Below are 20282 nucleotides of genomic sequence, written 5' to 3' on the forward strand. Positions count from 1 at the left end.
ATGTTGTTTTCTAGTTTCTTTATTCATTTTAATAAAAAAGGATACTCTGACCAAAAATAATTAGACTGTTTAGAAGAATTTACATTAAGGTACCACTCATTAAAGAAACCAAAACAAGACACACAAATGGCATGACAAATATTTCGTGTCCAAAACCGGATAATCACAAAAAATAAAAATAAAGTAGTAAGAAAGAAAGAAATCTACAGATATACAAAGTGATATGTTTGTTCAACACCAGATGACATTGAGACTAACACTGTATATTGCTGTTTGTATATATTAGAGCAAATGTAACATTGTGCTGCAGACTCAGGGTAAAGGGTGTCTTAATTGTGATATTTAAATTACGAGTGTCTAAATGGGCAAAATTATTTTAAATGTCCAATCGCTTTTCTTTTTCCGTTATTGGTCCAAAAAAAAAGATTTTTTACACAGAAACATTCCCATTGGTGATTAAACTGTAATCTGAAGAATAGTAGGAAGACATTCAAGACACTTCAAATTAAACATTATAATCCAAAAAGAAAAATGAACAAAAATAACTATTTTATTTCTGTCTTTGCGGTCAACAAAACCCAAACCTTTCTAAAAAAAATTAAAAATACTACACATCTAGATTACATCAAATTGGTTTGTCATGCAAGTTATTGAAATATTGAACTGACATGTTCCTTTGCTACATAACATGAACACATCACAGATTTAGTGAACATTATTAATTATGAAAATGACATTATGTGGTAAAATTTTGTTTGTTCACTATGAGATGTGCAACTATGAAAGCTTGAATATCTTCATTCAAGATCATATTTAACATGCTTAACGGCAGATTGGTTGTAATTTTTAATATACCAAAGCCCGGGAGAAACCTAATGTTTAGTGCCTGGCTCAAGGACAAACTAGAGACAGGATTTCTCTCATTAACCCTTCAGTTCAAAGGTCACGCTTACTTGACACTGAACTTGTGATGCATCTGTTATTTAACCACTAAGCTAACACCAGCATATTAGGGATATTCCTAACAAGTTACTATGACTATGACCTGTTGGTAAATACTTAAGAAGATCCTATTGAACTCCATTTTCATTGTTTTGTTTTGATTCAAACCCAGTTCACATTTTCGAACGCAATACATTAAAAATCGACTTTATGTCCATTTTCAATGTGTTAATATATTGACTACAGCACACCCATGTGGCACCTAAGAGTACTGAAGTAGCTATTCAAGGACTTCGGTTCAACATCCAAGCTTTCTCATTGCAAAATCCATCAAGAAATTATTAAGCAGATATGAAAGAAATACAGTTGCCCAATCTTATGACTTATATAAGCATAAATAGGCACAAATCTCACACATAATTACTAAATATAAATATCACTTACCAGTAACATCAATTTTCCCCCACCAATTTTCATAGATAAACCAATTTTTAAAAATGTTTGTTTTTGTATAGGGAAACACAGCCAGGCTAGCAGTTTTGTTGCATCCATGAGCATAATCCAAGGTGCACTTAGTTCCAGCATATTGCTTCGTACAGTTTGAGCACAACATTTGCAGGACACACACAAAGCACGTACACAAGCAAACAAACACATCATCCTTGATCTTTTTTTTTTTGGTAAGTTACAGCAAAGCAGCCCATCTTATTTCTCTTTTGAGGGTCCTATATGAGTCCATACAAAAACCCGGCACTGGAAAGTGCAAAAAATACAGCTAGAGAAGAACAAATCACGAGTCTCACGAGTTCCTGAACCTTGTGCTAAAATATTCTGGAGAAAATACCGATCAGATCTTGAAAACCACAATATTAGTAGCACATTTTCACCATCATCATCCTAACAGGTTGCAAGAGTCCATCTGTTATTGATGATGATGTGTAAAAATATCATCATGATATTGTTCTGTTGGAGCAGCTTTAGAGGAATCCTCTGAATGCGTTTCTGCGCTAGTATGGACAACCATAAAGAGACATACATACATAAACGCACGCAAACACACTTTTAAAGTGAAAAAGAGTTAACAACAGTCGAATTCAAATCAGTATTTCAATCAAAATGAATCAAGTGCATGTCTAACCCCAATGACAAAGCTTTACACAGCGTCCCAATGTATTTCTATAAAACGGACATGGCTTAAATTAACTTTTACATGAAAGATCAAATGGCTTCTCATGTTCTTTCACAAAAAGATTCCTTGTTTTACAGATACCACCGATCTAAAATGATTGGTTGAGAACTCGCATCTGTAAAGTTGCATCATAACGGTTTTGTCTAAAGGCAGCAGCCATTGCGAGCACAGAAAAAAACGTATGGGACACAATACTAACATCAGGTCCTGAGACTAGACCTTTAGATTCTTGTATGTCTATCTCTGTTGAACGGTGAACATCTCTCTTCTGGTGCGCAGTGTAGAAATCACCTGAGTTTCGGACATCGAGCTGTGTTTTTAGGATCTCTCGACACACGTGGGTTGGTTTAGGACGGATTGTGGTTATCTTGGGCTCAGATTAGAAGAAAAGAGATGGGATGATGGATGGATAAGGCTCTGGCATAAAATGTCATGGTCATCCTTGGTCATCTCCAGCCTCGTCTGTGCAAACTCACATTCTATCTGCTTCTTCTGGTAGTCCTCGAGGAGGCGTGTCGTTGAATTGCACATGTAAAACTGCTTTTATTCTCTTTATAGCTACAAACTACACTCTGTACATTTTTCTGTACTGTCCCCTGTTCCTGGTTCTCCCCTCCCTATTATATTCAAAGTGAATTGGTTCGATTAGACAGCTCAGTTCTCAGGTCCACAGGTTCAAACAGATGGCTGCTGCATCGTGTCCTCCTGCATGGATGGAGTTGTTAATCATCCACAGGCAGCTTGTCATCCAGCTCTAACTGAGCAGCCTGCTGTTCCTCCATTTTCCCAGAATTCTGCATCAGCTGCCGTCTCTGCACCTCAGCCTTTAGATTCTCCAGGTCCTTTTGGCTGTGTGAAGAATCAATAGCGTGAATTTAGTTTTTCACAAGCCGAATTAAATCATAATTATTATATATACACATACATACATACATACATACATACATACACACACAAACACCTATTTATATCTATATATAGATCGATATATTAATTATTTCACTCACTCGCATAAAGTTGTCAAATTATAAGAATTACTTAGAAAATATTTGTTAACCAGGCGGAAAAAAAAAGATTTAAAGAAATGTTATATATAAATATTTAAATAAAAAATACCACTGCAATATATTTATTAACAAAGTTGGAAAATGTATATATATATATATATATATATATATATATATATTTTTTTTTTTTTTTTTTTTTAAGTAGCTAATTCTTTAGTATGTATACTTCTATTTATTTAGTAGGCAAGGACAAGTTAATTCACATATCGTGTTTTAGTTACACTGGTGAATATTTTGTGTTTACTAAATTTAAATTATAGTTCAAGTTCTAGTTGAAGTTCAAAGGTTTTCTAATAAAATGACATACCATGCCAATCCTGGTAAAATTAAACATTCAGTTAAAGAACTAACATGACAAAATATTTAACCAAAAGACAAAAACTATGACTTTGGCTAAAACCCAACGGTGTAAACGGTTGCCCACCTGAGGGGAATAAAGATGATGCCATTGATGATATTAAGCTGTTCCAGAACACTGGTCATGCTTGGTGCTGTAAACTACAGACACAAACAACAACGTAAGCCATCAACAAACATCCTGGACGAATCATGTGACAACATTTTCAGGACAGCTGAGGAGTGACTGACCTTGAGAGGCATTATGCTAGCGTTGGATCCGTTCTTGTAGATCTCATTCATGGTTCTCTGTAGAGCCACAGCCTGCTGCGTGAGGTACTTCAGATACTCGGAGCTCTCCTTCGTCTTCTCATGAGCTTCACCAACCTTAAACACAAGCACATTGTGTTTGCATTAACACTTATTATAATACTCTTTATTATAAATTTGCATGGTGTTCAAGTCACATGAATTTTCCACACTGAACCAAAGTGTGAAAGTGATGTCATACATCGCTGCACTACTGACAACAGTAACTTAATGTATCATTTAATATTTTAGCAGGTTCAATCAATACTGAATAGCAAATCCGATACAGAAGAATATTTGGTTGTACCTGGTTCTTGTAGATGGTGTAACCCTCCTTCTCATGCTGCAGGGCAGAGCGGAACTCAGCCTTGCTCTCATATACTCTGGCCACCAGGTGATGACTGCAGAAAAACAGAGGTGAATGTTACTTCTTATTTTGACTGCATATGACACCAATGATTAGTGTGTAGTCAGGCATATGTACCTGAGAGCTACTTTCAGGGATCGTGGCCCATGGTATTTGGAGTTGATGGCCAGGGCGTTTTCCAGGAACCGCAGAGACAGGTCAAACTCCATCACACCATGAAGCACCAGGCCAATATTGCTCTACGTCAGACAGAAAGATCACAGTGACAGATTGGCTTTGCTCCACAAACCTCAACTTTAGTGACTAGAGGAATTCCATTTCCTCTCGTCAGCCTTTCAGGGTTTACATCAACGTGACAGTCAGGAATACTCCGATACATCGTGTTCAGTTCATTGCAAAACTAAGGATGAGAATGGGTTCTGCACCAAAGGCTTACATCGAGCAGAGCCATTTCTGGATGGTCCTCCCCACACACCACGAGCAGGAGGTAGCGAGCGCGGTACAGCAGTTTCAGGGCAGTGGACAGCTGGCCATTAGCAAAGCAGTACAGAGCTAAGTGCATCTGTGGAGAAGATTTACAGTTCAAAGAAGTTCATTTAGTATTTTCATTTGTAGTTTATAGTGGAATATTTACTAAGCAGGCAGCAGAAAATGATGTAGATGCTTACATATTCTTGAATAGTGTTGGGGTGTTCAATACCCAGCACTCTCTCACTCATCAGGACAGCCTTCTGCTGATTGCTCAGAGCCTTGAAAAGAGAGGAAAGAATCTTGTGATGAAATAAACGCAAGTATGGAAATTATACAGTGAGGAGAAAAAAAGATGTTGGCTGATTTTCTTTCGCATGCATTTCAAAATAATTAAATGTAGTTTTAAAGTTTTGTGGTAATATGCTTTACTTTGTTAGCAACTAGTATCAATGATATATTTATTTGATCAAAAAAGTCAAATATACATTAAACAGTAATACTGTAAAATATTGTTGTCATTTAAAACAACAGGTTTCTATTTGAATATATTTTAAGAATGTAATTTATTCCTATGAACTGAATTTTCAGCATCTCCAGTCTTCAGTCTCACATGATCCTTCAGACATTATTCTAATATGCTGATTTGCTACTCAAACATTAATTATTATTAATGTTTGTTGAAAACAGTTGTGCTGCTAAATATTTTTGTGGAAGCAGTTTTTAAAAAATTCTTTGAATACAAAGAAAAGAAAACAGCATTTAGAAAAAGGACATTTGAAAAGGAAATAGTTTGTAACATTATAAATGTCTTTACTATCACTTGTAATCAATCAATTTCTGTGCTGTATAAAAATGTATTAATTTCTTGAAAAAAATAAAATAAAAAAAGCTTACTGGCACAATAGCAAATATTCGTCAAACCAATAATTTAACTAAAGCTTAAGGATCAAAAGGTTTTAAAAATAATTAGAAACAAATTTAGTCATTTGTATTCAAACATTTTTTGGGATGTACCTCAGGATGATCACCCATGATGTAGTTGAGTCGGGCCAGAAGGCGCAGACAGGCACAGATCTCCACATGCATGGCTCCATACACATTGTTGAAGAGGTTCAAGGCCTCGTTGATGAGCTCACAGCCCTCCTTTAGGAAGCCTTTGAACAGAGCACACATCAATCAGCCATCATATGTGAAAATTAATTAATAGGGGTGTGTTTTATTGTACCTTGCTGAACCTTGGCCTGCCCACTCTGGAAGAAATGGAAGGCATCAGAGGCTTTGGGGTTGACGTGTTTAACGATGGGGAAGATGTTCAGGATGTCCTCCTCGGTGAAGGCCGGCTTATGGCGGCTGTCGAAGTTGTACTCCTTTATCAAGATCTGCAGGAGAAGCACAAAAGAAAGCCTTGTCACTACAGACCTTACGAAGCACTTCAGTGACGAGTAGCAGGATCGATAAGAGCACTACCTGAACGCCCGTCTTGATTGATATCTCCCTCAACAGGGTGATCTTCTGCAAGCCGTACTTCTCCACTGCCTGGTCCACACTTTCACTGTGATACATAAAAGCATTAGTCCCTGGACACACCAGGTTAAAGAAATGCAGGAGCTTGTTTGAACTGGTTCTCACCATTGTAGACTGAAGTGATAGTAGCTCTGTGCCTCAGAGGTAATGTTCTTCCACAGCTCACTAGGTGTCAGACTGGCCCATGCTGTGTTGTCCCCTCCACCAGGGACCCGGTTACGTCTCTTACGGCTCTTTCTGCGGGACACCAGCTCATCCGCAGCGAGGTGAGCCACGGCCTCGGGGAAAGAGCTCAAGAGGCAGTTCAGGAAGTGGCTCACGGCAGCGGATAAAGCAGAGAGCTCCACACCCTGCAAATCACAAGCACAAACATTAACATTAGTGTCTCTATTAAAACAATAAACAGCTACTAAAAAATAAAAGTAGAAAGGTATTGCCAATGTTTTCTTTTTGGAAATTTCTATCCACCAATCTAAATAATACCATAATAAATAGATGTGGGAATATGGGAATTTCCATAGTAAGGTACTCTTAGTTTGGGTCAGTAAGAAATAAAATAATTTTTTATTCACCAAGGATGCATTAAATTGACCAAAAGCTATAGTAAACATTTATAATGTAATATAATATATATTTTGAAACAAACCTGAAGACTGAAACAAATCCCTATTTATATATAATTTCATAAGAATTCTGTTTTTTTTTTTTACTATAAATAATAATAGTTAAATTAAAAAATATATATATTTTTAATTGTAACAATAGTACACTATATTACAGTGTTTAATTTTGTTTTTTATTTTTTTTGTTGATTAAATGTAGTCTTGGTGCGCATAAGAAGCTTCTTTCAAAAACAACAAAAACAAATCTTACTGACCCTAAACTTTTGATTGATTGATTGATTGTGTGTATGTACCACTGCATTAATGTCAATGTACCACAGTAGTAACTTACCTGAAGATATGTTTTGAAAATATGTTTTGCACATCTGGTGATCAGCTCGCCGATCCCAATTCTCTACATGTACAAACACAACAAATGAAATGCATAGTCTTCATTATAATGTTAATATATATATATATATATATATATATATATATATATATATATATATATATATATATATATTTTTTTTATAAATGGATTCTTTACTTACATAGATATGTTCAAGTTGTGCTTTTGCAGGCATGTTGTCCACAAACTCCAGCACATTTCCAAGATAACGCACATTAATGCCACGCTGATGAAGGGCTTCTGTCATCGTTGCTCCATCCATAGGCAAAGAGCTGTGATCTAAACAGTCTTTTACCTAAATGTAAATATTTATTGAAAAGTTGGTTCTATTATCATATTTTTGTAGACATCGTTTTATAATAGCGATAAACAACAAAGCAGTGCATTAGAATAATTCTACCACAGCCTCTCAAGATTATTACAGTTTCTAATGGTTAATAAACTTATGTGAGAAGGCAGGTGTTGACTCACAAAAGAGGGGATCTGGCAGGACACTAGGAAGGCTGCAGCATCTTTGAGAAGCTGCTTCTGTTTCTGGATGTCATCAGGGAAGCGTACACCTGTAAGCGACAGATGAGGTCATGTGACTTACACTACCTGAATTGTCAAAAAGGCAAATCACAATCCACATACAAAATATAAAATATATCATACCTGGAGAGAAGATATCTGGGTTGAAGCGGATGTCGAACGAGGTATTGCTGATGGAGCCCACAGCTTTACAGGCATTGAGGACCACCTCTCGACTTTTGGGGTCTGTGAAAATGTTCCACAAAATGTCAAAATGTATCCTAGCGAACAACTATAAAATAACCACCAGTACACCACCATAAAAAGTAGAAAGTATAACAAAAAAAAAAAACACAATAAACTAACAATAAAATATAAAAATGATTAATAATAATGATATGGTGTGTGGCTGAGTCAGGGGTTTGCAAACTTAGTCCAGGCAACAGTTACTACTAATGAAAAAGAAAAAGAATACTTGAAATATTAACAATAACAATTATAATAATTATTCTTATTGGTAACTAGTACAAATAAAAAGAAAAATATGAAAATATTTATTTTAAACAAATATTATTTATATTTTATTTTAATATAATGTTATTGATAAAAAAATAACAATTTGTGCTCCATTTAAACTAAGAGAAAGTAAAAATTATGAAGAGAACATTAAATAATTTCAGATTTTTAACTTTAAAAACCCTGGGTTTAACTATTAATTATTATTAAAACCAACAGTCCCCAACCAGTGGAGCCAGATTATCACAAAGCCAATCTAAGAGAGTCAGGTCTCCTTCAATGAGCCTCAGAGAGAACAGGAGCAAACAGCACAGAGGAGAGATGCACTGAAAGAACAGAGAGAGCAAATGAAAAAGACAACAGCAGGACTTCTAACGGAGTTGATGACAGAACTCAGATGGAGCTAAGATAAGAAAAAGCAAAAAAATGAAAAAAGTATGTGTGCATGTCTTTGTCAGCTCTTGCTCTTGTTTTCTCTCATGCTCTTTTCAGTTGCTCACAGGACGTACCAATACCAGATCCATCTTCTGCTGCTAAGGACTCAGCCAGCTCTTTAGCCTGGGCAAGTCCAGGAATATTTTCATCAGCTTCCGTACCCTCCAAGGGACTATCACACCCTCCATTCTGCCTCTCTGCAGCTGAAGGCTCATGAGTACCATTGGTGTTTGTCGTAGGAACCTCAGATTTCAGATCTACTGGGGCTTCCTGGTTTTCAGGAAGATACTTTTCAGACATAGTGGTTGCCTCCAAGTCATCAGGGGTCAGAGTGGATTCAGAGGATGTTGGAGAGGTTGGCATGACGTCAGGAACCTGCTCAGATGCTTCAAGAGCCTGAGGTTTGCTTTCAGACTCCGCATCTGCAGGACTCGTGTCATGCAAGGCTGCGGTCTTGTCTTTGTTGGCTTTCTGCTGCATTAGCTGGAGTGCTGCCGTCTTCATGAAGAGGAGATATCTGAGGCACAAGACAGAAGGATGACAAACTCGCTTTCAGGACGGACAGAGAAGATTAATATAATTGAAGAGAAGTAATAGTTACTACTAATAATAATTAGTAGTAGTAGTGGACCCACTTTATATTAAGTGGCCTTAACTACTATGTACTTTTTAATTAATAATTTAGTACAATGTACTTATTGTGTACATACATGTTTTTACATTGTACTTATATTTAAAAAAAAAACGACATGTAATTACATCTGTATTTAATTTCTGTAATTACATTTATAATTACACCGTTGACCCATACTTTACACCTTAACCCACCCTTAAACTTACCCATACCTCCAACCCTCTCCCTAACCTTACCCCTATCCCACCTCAATAGCAGCAAAAGTGTTTTACAATAAAATATGAACACTGTACTTATTTTTTTATGTAAGTACATAGTAGTTAAGGCCACCTAATATAAAGTGGGACCTTATTGGAAGTAACTAAAAAACATGTAAATTTTTATATATATATATATATATATATATATATATATATATATATATATATATATATATATATATATATATATATATAAATTGTTTATTATTTACATATACATGTTATGTTAATTTGTGTAATAATTACAAATAATAACAATTATGTTAGAATAATAATTAAAATAAATAAATAAATTGTAATAATAAAATTAATAAAAACAATAACAACCTAAAGCTTGTCTTGATTAACTTTTGTCTAGGTAATATTATTATTATTATTATTATTATTATTTATTAATAAAGAAGTAAACATTTAATTATGTAAATAATTATTTTAAATCAATATTATATATATGTAATAATTACAAAAAATACAAATATTAACAATAATTAAAAGTAATACTAATAGCATTATCAATAACAAGAAGTAACAGTAGAAATATTAATAAGTACAAAAGTAAAATATTTATTTTGATTATATGATATATATCGAATGAGATCGTTTACTAAGTAGCAGGAACTCACCTGTGCTCTACAAAGGCCTCAATAAGCTCCTGACGCAAGCAGGCCAGGCGATGGCGATGCTGGCGGGGGAAACCCAGCTTCTGGCTCTCGGGGGCGAGCTCTTCGCCCTCCACCGGCAGGAAATTGAGGTCAGGCGGGAAGGTGCGCAATAGGTCCAGGATGTAATGGCGGCCATCGTTGCCAATGATACCCTTGCACTCCACAGAGGAGCAAAGCTCTACAGCGGTATCTTTCTCATTGAGCACAGAGTGGCGCTGCACCTTCAGCGGGCGGCTGGTCTTCTCCAGAAGCTCCAGATACTTGGGGTGGGAGACTACGGTCTTCCCGAAGTCAATGGAGCCATAGATGACGCTCTGCTCCTGTTCCCGCTCCAAGATGCCAGGAATGATGGACTGTGCTGTTACACGGTAACCTCTGTAGTCCACCACCACCGTGCCCAGGGTGTAGAGCCCCTCCACGTCCACGGCACTGTATGCCCTCACCCCATTCAGGTCGTTGGTGGGGGCAACGTGGGCAGCAGCGTCTCCGCCCAGCTCCCTGTAGTGGTCACGTACATCAAAACCCAAGCTGAAGAAAATGTTGTTCCAGATGAACATCTGCATGCGCGTCTCTTCTCCAGGGTTGATCGCCATTACATTGCCATCGATCACCGCCATTGCGCCACGCGTCGCCGCACCAGCAAAGTCACTATGAACCTAAGTAACAGAAGTGAGTTTGTGAGCTTCACATTGCTGATCAAATGAAACCGTAATTGTTCTGAAGCCAGTGTTGGTATGTTCACCTTGAATACGGCTCTTTCTCGCAGCAGGCGCTCAGGGAGGTTCTTACGAGACAGTTCTCTGGTTGTCTGGAGCTCCTCGTTCCAGTCTCTAGTCTATCACAGAACACAAAGAAACTTTATTAGCACTATTTAAAAAACTAAGTCCACTGAAAATTGAAGAAAGAATGACTTTAGGACATACTTGGCCAGGTATATGCTCTTCGTAACCCAGACGGGAGGTGTAGGCATCCTCTGCTCTCACACAGTCCATGGCATGATCGATCTGTGGTGCAGTCCAGCTGTACACTTGGAAGGGAGTGGCTATTCTCTCAAATGGATGTCTTTGAACCCTGATACAAGATCCACAATAATTATCAATAAAATAAAAAGATACGACAACAGAATTAAGGCCAGAATAAGTCCGTCACACACAAAAATGTAGGCAGTATTTATTTAAATATTTAACAATACGTATTTAAATTAATAAATTATTTTTTATTTAAATAATCTAACTCTAATTTAAAAGCTAAAAACATTAAATTAAGATTTAAACTGAATGCATATTTATATAAATAAATATAATTATTTATTTTTTCCCCCTCAGCTGTTTTTTTTTTTTTTTGGATGAACATACAGTTCTTGAAACATCCGGAATTACAAAATACATTTAAAACATAAATACTCCCAGTTTCTGCTAAAAGCTAATTCTGTTATTATTATTACAAAAAAGTTGGCATACTGCTGCTCCTAGATATTCTTTTATCTAAATATTTTATCTAATTAATAGTGTATTACCTCTTCTTCTGCAGAGCGGTGAAGTTCTTCTTGAAGGCAGCACTAATCTGGCTCAGTAGCTCTACTAGAGAGTGGCTGAGGAAGCTGGGGCTGGCTGGCTTGGGGTTGAAGGTATAAGTAGTTGACCTGCAATGAGTATTTTCATGTTATGACCAACTGCAGAAACAGCTAATATTACATTTCTGTACTATTTTGAGATTTGCTAAACATTACATTTAAGAGCTTTGTTAAATTATTCCTGTTTTTACAATTTAACTTTAAGTGAGCATTTGACTAGTAGTCTAACAGCAAAGGTTATCCAAGTGCAAAAACAGGGGAAAACAGAAGAAGCAATTAAATACACAATAACAAACGGCAAATATTCAATATTGATTGATGATTAAAAAAAATGCTATTTATCAGTTTACCTGTTCTCATGCAAAAATAGCTTACAATGAAATGCCACACTGACCAGTAAGAGTGAAGTATTCTAGAAAGCATTACAGAGTGCAATAGCGGCAGTCCATTTTTTTCAGCGACCATGGTTTTAAACTATTTTTTCCCAATCATTTTTCAGAAAAAGATTTGTAAAAAGTTCAAGAATTGTAAACCATAAACCAAACCATCCAGCTACAGGATTAATCAACATTATAATTGAAAATCAGTCAAATGGTACACAAGGTATTTGCCATTAAGTGATTTTCAAGAAATGATCAAATAAAATCTACTATAAAAAAAAAAAAAAAACTTGCTTTAAATTTATTGCAAATAACAAGAGCATATAGCTAGTGTAGTTTTGTATGAGGAATTTCACTGTTAAACATGATTATTATAGTATTGCATTGAAACAATGAAGACTACCAGCTTCAACCGTATATTAACAACCTAGCTCAGAATAGGGCAGTCTTCAAAGCTTAATAATTTATAATTAAAAATGAATTCCCTACTGAGCAAACTGAACAGGATTTTTACTTCCAGAAATGGTACGCTCTATCACTGACCACCGAATGCCAGCCTGAGGAATCAGAATGAAGTGCTCTCGAGGGCAGTGCAATCACGTACTGATTGAGGTAGAATCCACGGGTGGAGGCAGTGATGCTGACGTGTCGGTCCTCAACAGTCACAACGTACAGATACATGAGGTCTCCGTGCATCTTCCTGTTGCCAGGCGGTGGGTTCCAGCCACTCATGGTCAAGACCTTCAGGCACTGCATTGGCTGCAGACAGAGGACCAGACGAACGTAAACAAAAGCAAGACATCATTAAAGACCCAAAATCTGTAATCTGCCCTCACCTTCCAGTCTTTGTTCTGTGGCTGAAGTGGAACTAAAGGACGCTCTTTACTGCCTGGCAGAATGTGTTCAGGCGGTGTGCAATCAATCTGCTCAAGTTCAGTGCCTTTCTTTTTGCGTTTTCCAGTATCTGCATGTGTAAGAACAAACAGGTCAATTATACTAGTCATCAACCTGCCAGAAACAACTTTAGACCTCTTTATCTTCCGGTCACAGACCTCCAAGGTCTCCATCTGTGAAGACACTGAGGAACGAGAGGGAGTTGCAGTCCACTCCATTATAAGCGTCTGATGGATCCAGGCTCTTCAGAAGGTCTCTGATGTGACGGACGTGAATGCGAGCTTCACGTACTGTGTAGGGCTCTACAGGAAGAAAACAAAAACATTAAATGCTCAGTACCTTCAACGACGTATACTTGAGATTAGGGATGACCATTTTCGATCGTGGTTTAAATGAACGATAAATTAATCGATTAATCATTAACCGTAATACTGCAAAATGCGTAACTGCAGTGGCATATATTCACCAGCCTGACAAGATGTGCAAATGCTACTCAAAACGCCAGCATCCTCACCCAAATAAAAGGGGTTTTTAGTCTAAATAAAAGGCTGGTAGTAGGTTGTAAAATTAATAGATGTGATTATGATTATTTGATGGTTTCATGGTGCCTGTTGTTGTTTTTTCAAACACAGTCCCAATGTTTGCAATTGACATTATAGCCATTCAAAATAAAACCCAAAATGCACGTGGAGCTGTGCCTCGCGCTCAGTGAACCTCATCTACCGCTGCTCACATGAAACATGTTTATGTGAATATTATGACACAAGTTAGAAAAGCTTTCTTTATAAGAGAAATAATTGGCAAGTAGGCAAATGCTACATCGTGATCATGCTTTTGGGTTCATGCCTTTCGAGCCCATACATTTAGATTAAACAATACGTGGCGTTGTGTTTTCGTTTTGCATGTCACGAATCTCTACAAATTTAATAACATTTATTGTTTCTTTACCTTCTCGCTCTCTTGCCATTCACTTTTAATCCCCGTTTTCTATGAAAGCACGTATTTGCCACTGAATTAAAAAAAAAAAAATAGTAATTGCAACTTTTTATCTCGCAATTCACACCCTTTTTCTCAGAATTGCATGATACAAACTAACAATAGATATAAAGTCAGTATTACGAGATATAAACTTGCAATTGCAAGTTACAAAGTCTGTATTACAAGTTTAAATAAACTTGCAATTCTGAGAAAAATATCAGAACTGCAAGATATTAAACATCTTCTTGACAATTGATCAATTGTCTATTACTCGCTGACATCCCGACTTGAGATGGAAGGTGTTGAATTATACCTTCGACCACTTTGAGAAGGGAGGCTTCCTGCAGGCCTTCAATGGACTTGAGCTCGGCAAAGTTATCGAGCACATTCCCGTCGAGCTGCAAGGAGAAGCAGGTGCGGTGGCAGGTGTCCTCACGGTCCATCAGAACTTGGTGGATCTCTTGCACCATCTCTTGTGGTGACACCTGAGCAGGAACCACAGATTTTGTTATGATATTGTGTGACAAATGTCTCTGTGTAATGCAAAGTTAGTGCAAAATCAAGGCTCACCTGAAGGTCAAAGGGTTCAGTTCCTGGTGCTTGGATCTTCACAGTGAAGCCAGTGTCTTGAATTACAATCACTTCCTGTTCGTTAGCATCCTCTGCGTCGGCACTGCCGTCCTGCTTGGAGTCGGCCTCCTCAGCCTGATCGTGACCTGCTACCCCATTCATCACTGCAGTGTCACCACGGTGCCCTGTGGGTAGAAAAAAAAGTTGTGACAATTAATTTTTTTTTTTTTTTTCTTTTTACAAATAAAGATTAATAAAACAATTTCAAACTGGCCAGAGATCTGAGGTCAGACTCACTTGGTCAGTTAATTACTCACAGCAGTTACTGACTGAGCTCAAGAGTAATTTATGGCTGACTTTAAAAAAAGATTCCTGGATCTGAAATGGTTAATTTGAGTAATTTTGTTGAACCCAAAGCACTGATTAATTGGTCTGTACAGTCAAAATTAAACATTCCAATAAAGTGTTGTTAACTAAACATACAAATTTTCAGTAATTTAAAGCTTAAACAAAATATAAATATTAGATGAACAACTTTAGAAAATTAAAAGACAAAAATTGGCAACTGAAATAACTGTTACTGAATTACCATGACTGAAACAAAAACTAAACAGAAATATTAAAAACACCCAACAAATAAAAAAAAACATAAAACTAAAACAAACTCAAATTAAAACTTAAAATATAAAAATAAAAAAGTTTTAGTAATAATTATACTATAACAGTGTATAATTTATTTTTATATATATATAATTTTAAATCATCATAATAATGAGTAAAAGCCCTCTACTCATATACAGACCTCACTAATCACTTATTCGCTTGTCATTTAGCAGATGCTGCTTAGCCTGAAGGAGTTGCTAAAAGGCAAGTGGATTTTTAGAACTAGGTCAGCTTCTGAAGACCTGTGACACTACACACACTGGACACAATACAGCTCCCAGTGCAATGCCAAGCTGCCATGGAGATCTCCACGACAACAGTTTATGTCCTGGGTCTCGGGGGGGGAATCATTCCCGTCAAGCTCTCCGAATGAATGCTGCTAGACCAGAGCTGGTGCAATATCATCTGACTCAATTATATGAGGAGGTCCCATCTGTCTTACTGATTGAGTCACACACACAGATCTGCTGAGGCTGCATGTTTGGCGACACACTGAATTGAATGCAGGCATGTTTTCAGAGGCCACAGCTGTCTCGGCTGTAACTCTCAGCTTAAATACACTGTTTGCTTTAGACAACTGCAACATGCCCTTGGCTCTCCTCAATGTTCACGGCTGTAGCAACAAGCAGCTGGTCTCACACTACAGACACCGAGGACCACAGGGGAGGCAGACCAAATAGATTTCACAACAGAGGCCCCATACAGAATCACTTAAAAGCATGATTTAAGTATTATACACTTAAGCCTAAGAGTAAATGGCATGTAATGCATAACTTGTCATCGTGTAAAAGGAATGTGGAGGTTGAGCTTCCCTTAGGCTCAGTCAGTTACAGCAGCCATCATTAGTTTAAAGTGAAACTGACTGTGTTTCTTCAGACCTGGCGGCACCATATTCTTATCTTATCTTGCTCTAAATTGAATGTTTAAACAGATCTCCCCCAAATCCAATCACGAGCATAAGGTCAGGTGGTGAATGTCTATTGGTTAAATATGGCAGCGGTTATTTACTGCAGGGGTATTCTGTAAATGGTGCACTCAAGTGTACAAGCATTTTGACCAGAAACAAGAACAAAACAAAAATGTATCTGATACATATAAAACATGAGAAAAACTTCAAATATTGTCAGATTTTGTTGGAAGTCTTATATATATATATATATATATATATATATCCTTCTCTTTTTTGGGAATTTAAACAAAGGTCTTAAATGTGTTGTAATTAACTATTATATAGAGATGCACAATAAATATCGCCCGATATTAAATACACATCGAGTCAGTAATGGCAGTTCTGTAATCAGCGCTAAATCTCTACACGTGCATATTTTTGAATCTGAAGGCTGGAGGATCAGATGAAACCAGTTTACATTAGACTATACTGATATGTGAGTCTCCCTATGACACTAAAGCAGAGCATGTTCTAAGACTTTACTCCAACCTTTATCCTTTAAACCCATTGCAGTCTATACAGCGTGTGAACATGGTGTGAATTTAATACACGAGCATGCATCACACATGGCACTGCAGCAGAAGTTCAGAACAGTTTAGAATAAAAATGCAACCCCAACGATTCATTTGCAACCCTATTCAAGTAAATGATTCAGTGTTCAGGACAGAGTTATATTACACTATTACACACTTAACTAGGCGAACTTACTGTTTTCCCTATGATAAAGTGAATTTTATCAATGATAAAAGGCAAGTGCAAAGTCCCATTCTGAAAACAATAATGCTTCAACACTCTGAAAAACGAAGCAAACTTGACCGTTAAACCTTTAGTCATACACAACAAGAGACACCTGCCAAACTTTAACACAACTGAGATCATGGTGGCCTTAAGCTGTGCAAAAGATAAAAAAGTGTTTTTTACACAGAATCATGCAAAAATACACTGTACAGAATAAAGAGTTGTAAATAAAATAAAGATTACTGTAGTATATTTTACAAGAAAACTATTTCAGTTTCTCTATTATAAAAATGTCACGTTTAATTCAATGTTACTTGCTGTTCCTTTGTTTGTAATGAACTGTTAGTAAATTTACTAGCAATTTCAGAGTAAATATTGTTTCTATACCAAGTGAAAGACAGATAAAAACTAGTAAAATTGAGCTGATTTGATCTCATGCAAACCCAATTATTTTATTATATATAAAAGAAAAAGTACTATTATACTTAACAACAGTACTGCTATAGTTGAGTACTATTCATTTCAGTGCAAAACGTTTTTGAATGAGAGCATCCTCAAAAACATCTGAACATAATGAAAAAAGTGGAACGTGAAGCTGAACAAAGCTTGCAGTTTGGCAATAAAAATTACAATATAATTGCTGTGCAAAGCAAAAACGGTCTAACCACCTTTCTAAATAGCCTAATTAAACATTTATTAGGTATGTAATTTAATCATAATGCAAATGCATACAAATCATGACAAACACACAAAGACATCTATTTTCACAGCTCATGAAGAGATTCCATCAGTAAAAATAAGACATCATCTCGAGCATCAAAATCCAACATATTAAAGGCTGTCAGAGAATGATCCATTCCACATAATGCCAGTCAGTCTCTTCCAAGGTCTCCTTACATGTTACATGAAATGCAGCAGCTCGCGAACTGACAGTGCACAAAAACACCCGGCTATATGCTCTAAAACGGATCTAATGACAGCTTGTAGCTCGAAAATGATTCGCAAATTACAGGATCACTCCTACGTGGTAGACAAATTGTGTAATCCCAGCACTTACCAAATAGATCCCTCTATATTTAACTGGTAGCAATAACCTTCTATCGGCATGCATGCACCGTGACTTTCCATGTGTAGCTACTTCCGCTTTCCGGTTGAGGAGCGCAACACTTTTCCTGAATGAAAACAAGAGCGGTGCCCATTGACAAGCGTGCGTTTAAACAAGCCATTCATTGCTACTAGGATATATTTTTAAAGTAAAATATGTAAACATTTCGATATAATAGGCTCTTTTGGACATTTAAACTATTAAATCTAGAGTCAGCTACAGATCAGAGCCTAGTAAAGGCACGCTCTCCCTCTCTCGCTCAATAGTTCCGTCCTTCCTAAAGGTGACCTTCAGTTCATTGGTGCTCGCGAGCGGTTACAGAACATGTGCGTCAGGATCACACACACAACACTTTACACTGTTGATAATGAAAGTTACCCTGTAAATAAACAAATAAAACGTCCCAGTTGATCGCTAACGTTCACGTTTCAGAGCTTTATGTGCTTGTTAAATCATTTGTCCCAGATCTGCACTTGTTTAATTTGCTAGTTTTTGCATTTATTGCATTGCATTTTATCATTCAAACAAAATATTTAAATTGATTGTAGTATTGTTTCATGTCATTGGAAATTAGGCTACAGTCCTAAATGACTATAAAGGCTGAACTGAGACTCATGCCATTTAAAAAAAAAAACTTTTCATTTTATTTTTGTCACTTCTGTGTGTGTATCCATGCAAAATAATCATGCATGAGTAAACAAACATCTGCTTACATTCACCTTTGCTATAGTTTACCATCATATTACTACACATTAATATTAAAATCACACAAAAACATTTGACAGGATTGCTTCAACCACTACAAGATGATTTAATAATATTTATCCAGTAATAACGAATGACTGAAAAAAAAATCAGAAAGAGGAGCCTAATCACACCAATAACATAGCATGGACCTTTATAAATTAGCATTGTATTTATTTGAATTTTAGCTTGATAACCAGCCTTCTTTTAGAAATTAATCTACCAAGAAATACCATGTGAATGGGTTTATCTACTTTATCTACAGCCAAGCAGCACGACAAGATCCAGATCAAGAAAGTGCATTAGGCAAGACATATAAATGAATGGCCTGTACAAGACTGTAAGCTCGCTGAAGGCAGCAACTTCCCTTTCAGACACATAACTTAATGGTGTTTATGGGTGTTCAGCAGACACCCCTGCAGCACTTTGCATGCTTATGTCCTTTCATCCCTACTTCACTTTGACCTCTATCCATCAAGTCATACAGCAGACCTCAACCCTGATTTACTCTAAACTGCAATGGGCTTTTGTTAAAATACATCAGGATCAGTAAGAGCAGTGACTTCTGCATGCTACAGTGTAAATGATTGTAATAAAGCTCTCTTACCGCAGGCACAGGGATCCTTCGAGGCTGTCTTGCTGGTGTCTTTACTGTTTGCTATCTCGACTTCCCGGGGAAGATCAACGGGGTTGCAGTTCGGAACTGATGCTGGGATGTCATCCGTCTTGCTAACCATGATTCGCTTCCCAGAAAACGTTTTGGTTTCAGAGTTGAGCAACCGTCAGTCCGTTGCTGGGGGCTGTGATAAGGGTCTGTTGAATGGCTTTCTCCGTCAGACGGGATGGTATGGCGGTCTGCTTACATGCAAAGATATTACAAAAACAACTCAACTTGCAAAGGACAGTTCTCAGCCTGGCTGTCACACGTGGGGTTTCTCCTCCTCTTGACCTACTTGCCTTTGTGTTTGTCCCACCCACAACGGCTACGGCAACCCGATAGATCCATTTGGAAAAGCGCGTTTTACTGACTCGGTTTAACCCATAGACAGTAAAAGAAGGTTTAACCTAACATTGGATTTTAATATTTGTTCTTTATTTAACACAGTTTATTTAAAATATGTTACGTGAACCAAATTTGAAATTCTTCGCTGTGCATAAAATGATTTCAATAAATATAGTAAGTCCGACTCACTTCTGAAAGTTCTTTCGAGCATTTATTTTCAAAGATCCGGTTTAAAATGATTCGTAATAATTTTTTACAAAAATTTTTACCAATAATTTTATATTTCAAAACTCACTTTAAAATATTTAATTACAGACCTATATATCCTTCAATTGAGTTTGTGGAAGCGGTAATTGCATTTTTATTTATTTTATTTAAATGTTAACCATATTGGGAATGTTGTTGGATGACAAAAATTAGATTTATTTTGTTAATGTTGATTGTAGGTA

General features: G+C 36.7%; 1 protein-coding gene across 2 annotated transcripts; it reads right to left on the reverse strand.

Moving 5' to 3' along the window:
• Positions 1–3: 3 nt before the first annotated feature.
• Positions 4–19800, reverse strand: LOC113058488 (clustered mitochondria protein homolog). Of its 2 annotated transcripts, none has more exons than XM_026226430.1 (26): positions 19438–19800; positions 14632–14816; positions 14375–14546; positions 13242–13385; positions 13026–13153; positions 12794–12948; positions 11753–11878; positions 11160–11307; positions 10979–11071; positions 10198–10892; positions 8755–9197; positions 7874–7975; positions 7691–7779; positions 7362–7514; positions 7160–7222; positions 6311–6555; positions 6149–6233; positions 5907–6060; positions 5696–5835; positions 4879–4959; positions 4647–4772; positions 4328–4449; positions 4151–4244; positions 3787–3921; positions 3623–3696; positions 4–2980 (listed from the first exon to the last, which is right to left on the reverse strand). In XM_026226430.1, exons 1-26 carry the CDS (start codon positions 19565–19567, stop codon positions 2854–2856), a joined length of 4209 nt encoding a protein of 1402 aa, XP_026082215.1. In that variant the 5' UTR covers positions 19568–19800; the 3' UTR covers positions 4–2853. The 2 variants fall into 2 exon arrangements, with proteins under 2 accessions (XP_026082215.1, XP_026082216.1); XM_026226431.1 differs by lacking the exon at positions 19438–19800 and adding an exon at positions 18039–18162.
• Positions 19801–20282: the final 482 nt, after the last annotated feature.

The sequence above is a fragment of the Carassius auratus genome, chromosome 40, assembly GCF_003368295.1.
Source record: "Carassius auratus strain Wakin chromosome 40, ASM336829v1, whole genome shotgun sequence".
Taxonomy (NCBI): domain Eukaryota; kingdom Metazoa; phylum Chordata; class Actinopteri; order Cypriniformes; family Cyprinidae; genus Carassius; species Carassius auratus.

Excerpts from the sequence above, each read along its gene's own strand:
- LOC113058488 (XM_026226430.1), bottom strand. The coding sequence starts at position 19,567 with ATGGTTAGCAAGACGGATGACATCCCAGCATCAGTTCCGAACTGCAAC. Across the intron at positions 7,780-7,873 it reads CCCAGATATCTTCTCTCCAG|GTGTACGCTTCCCTGATGAC; the intron begins GTATGATATATT and ends TGTCGCTTACAG. Across the intron at positions 4,960-5,695 it reads TCATGGGTGATCATCCTGAG|GCTCTGAGCAATCAGCAGAA; the intron begins GTACATCCCAAA and ends TCTCTTTTCAAG.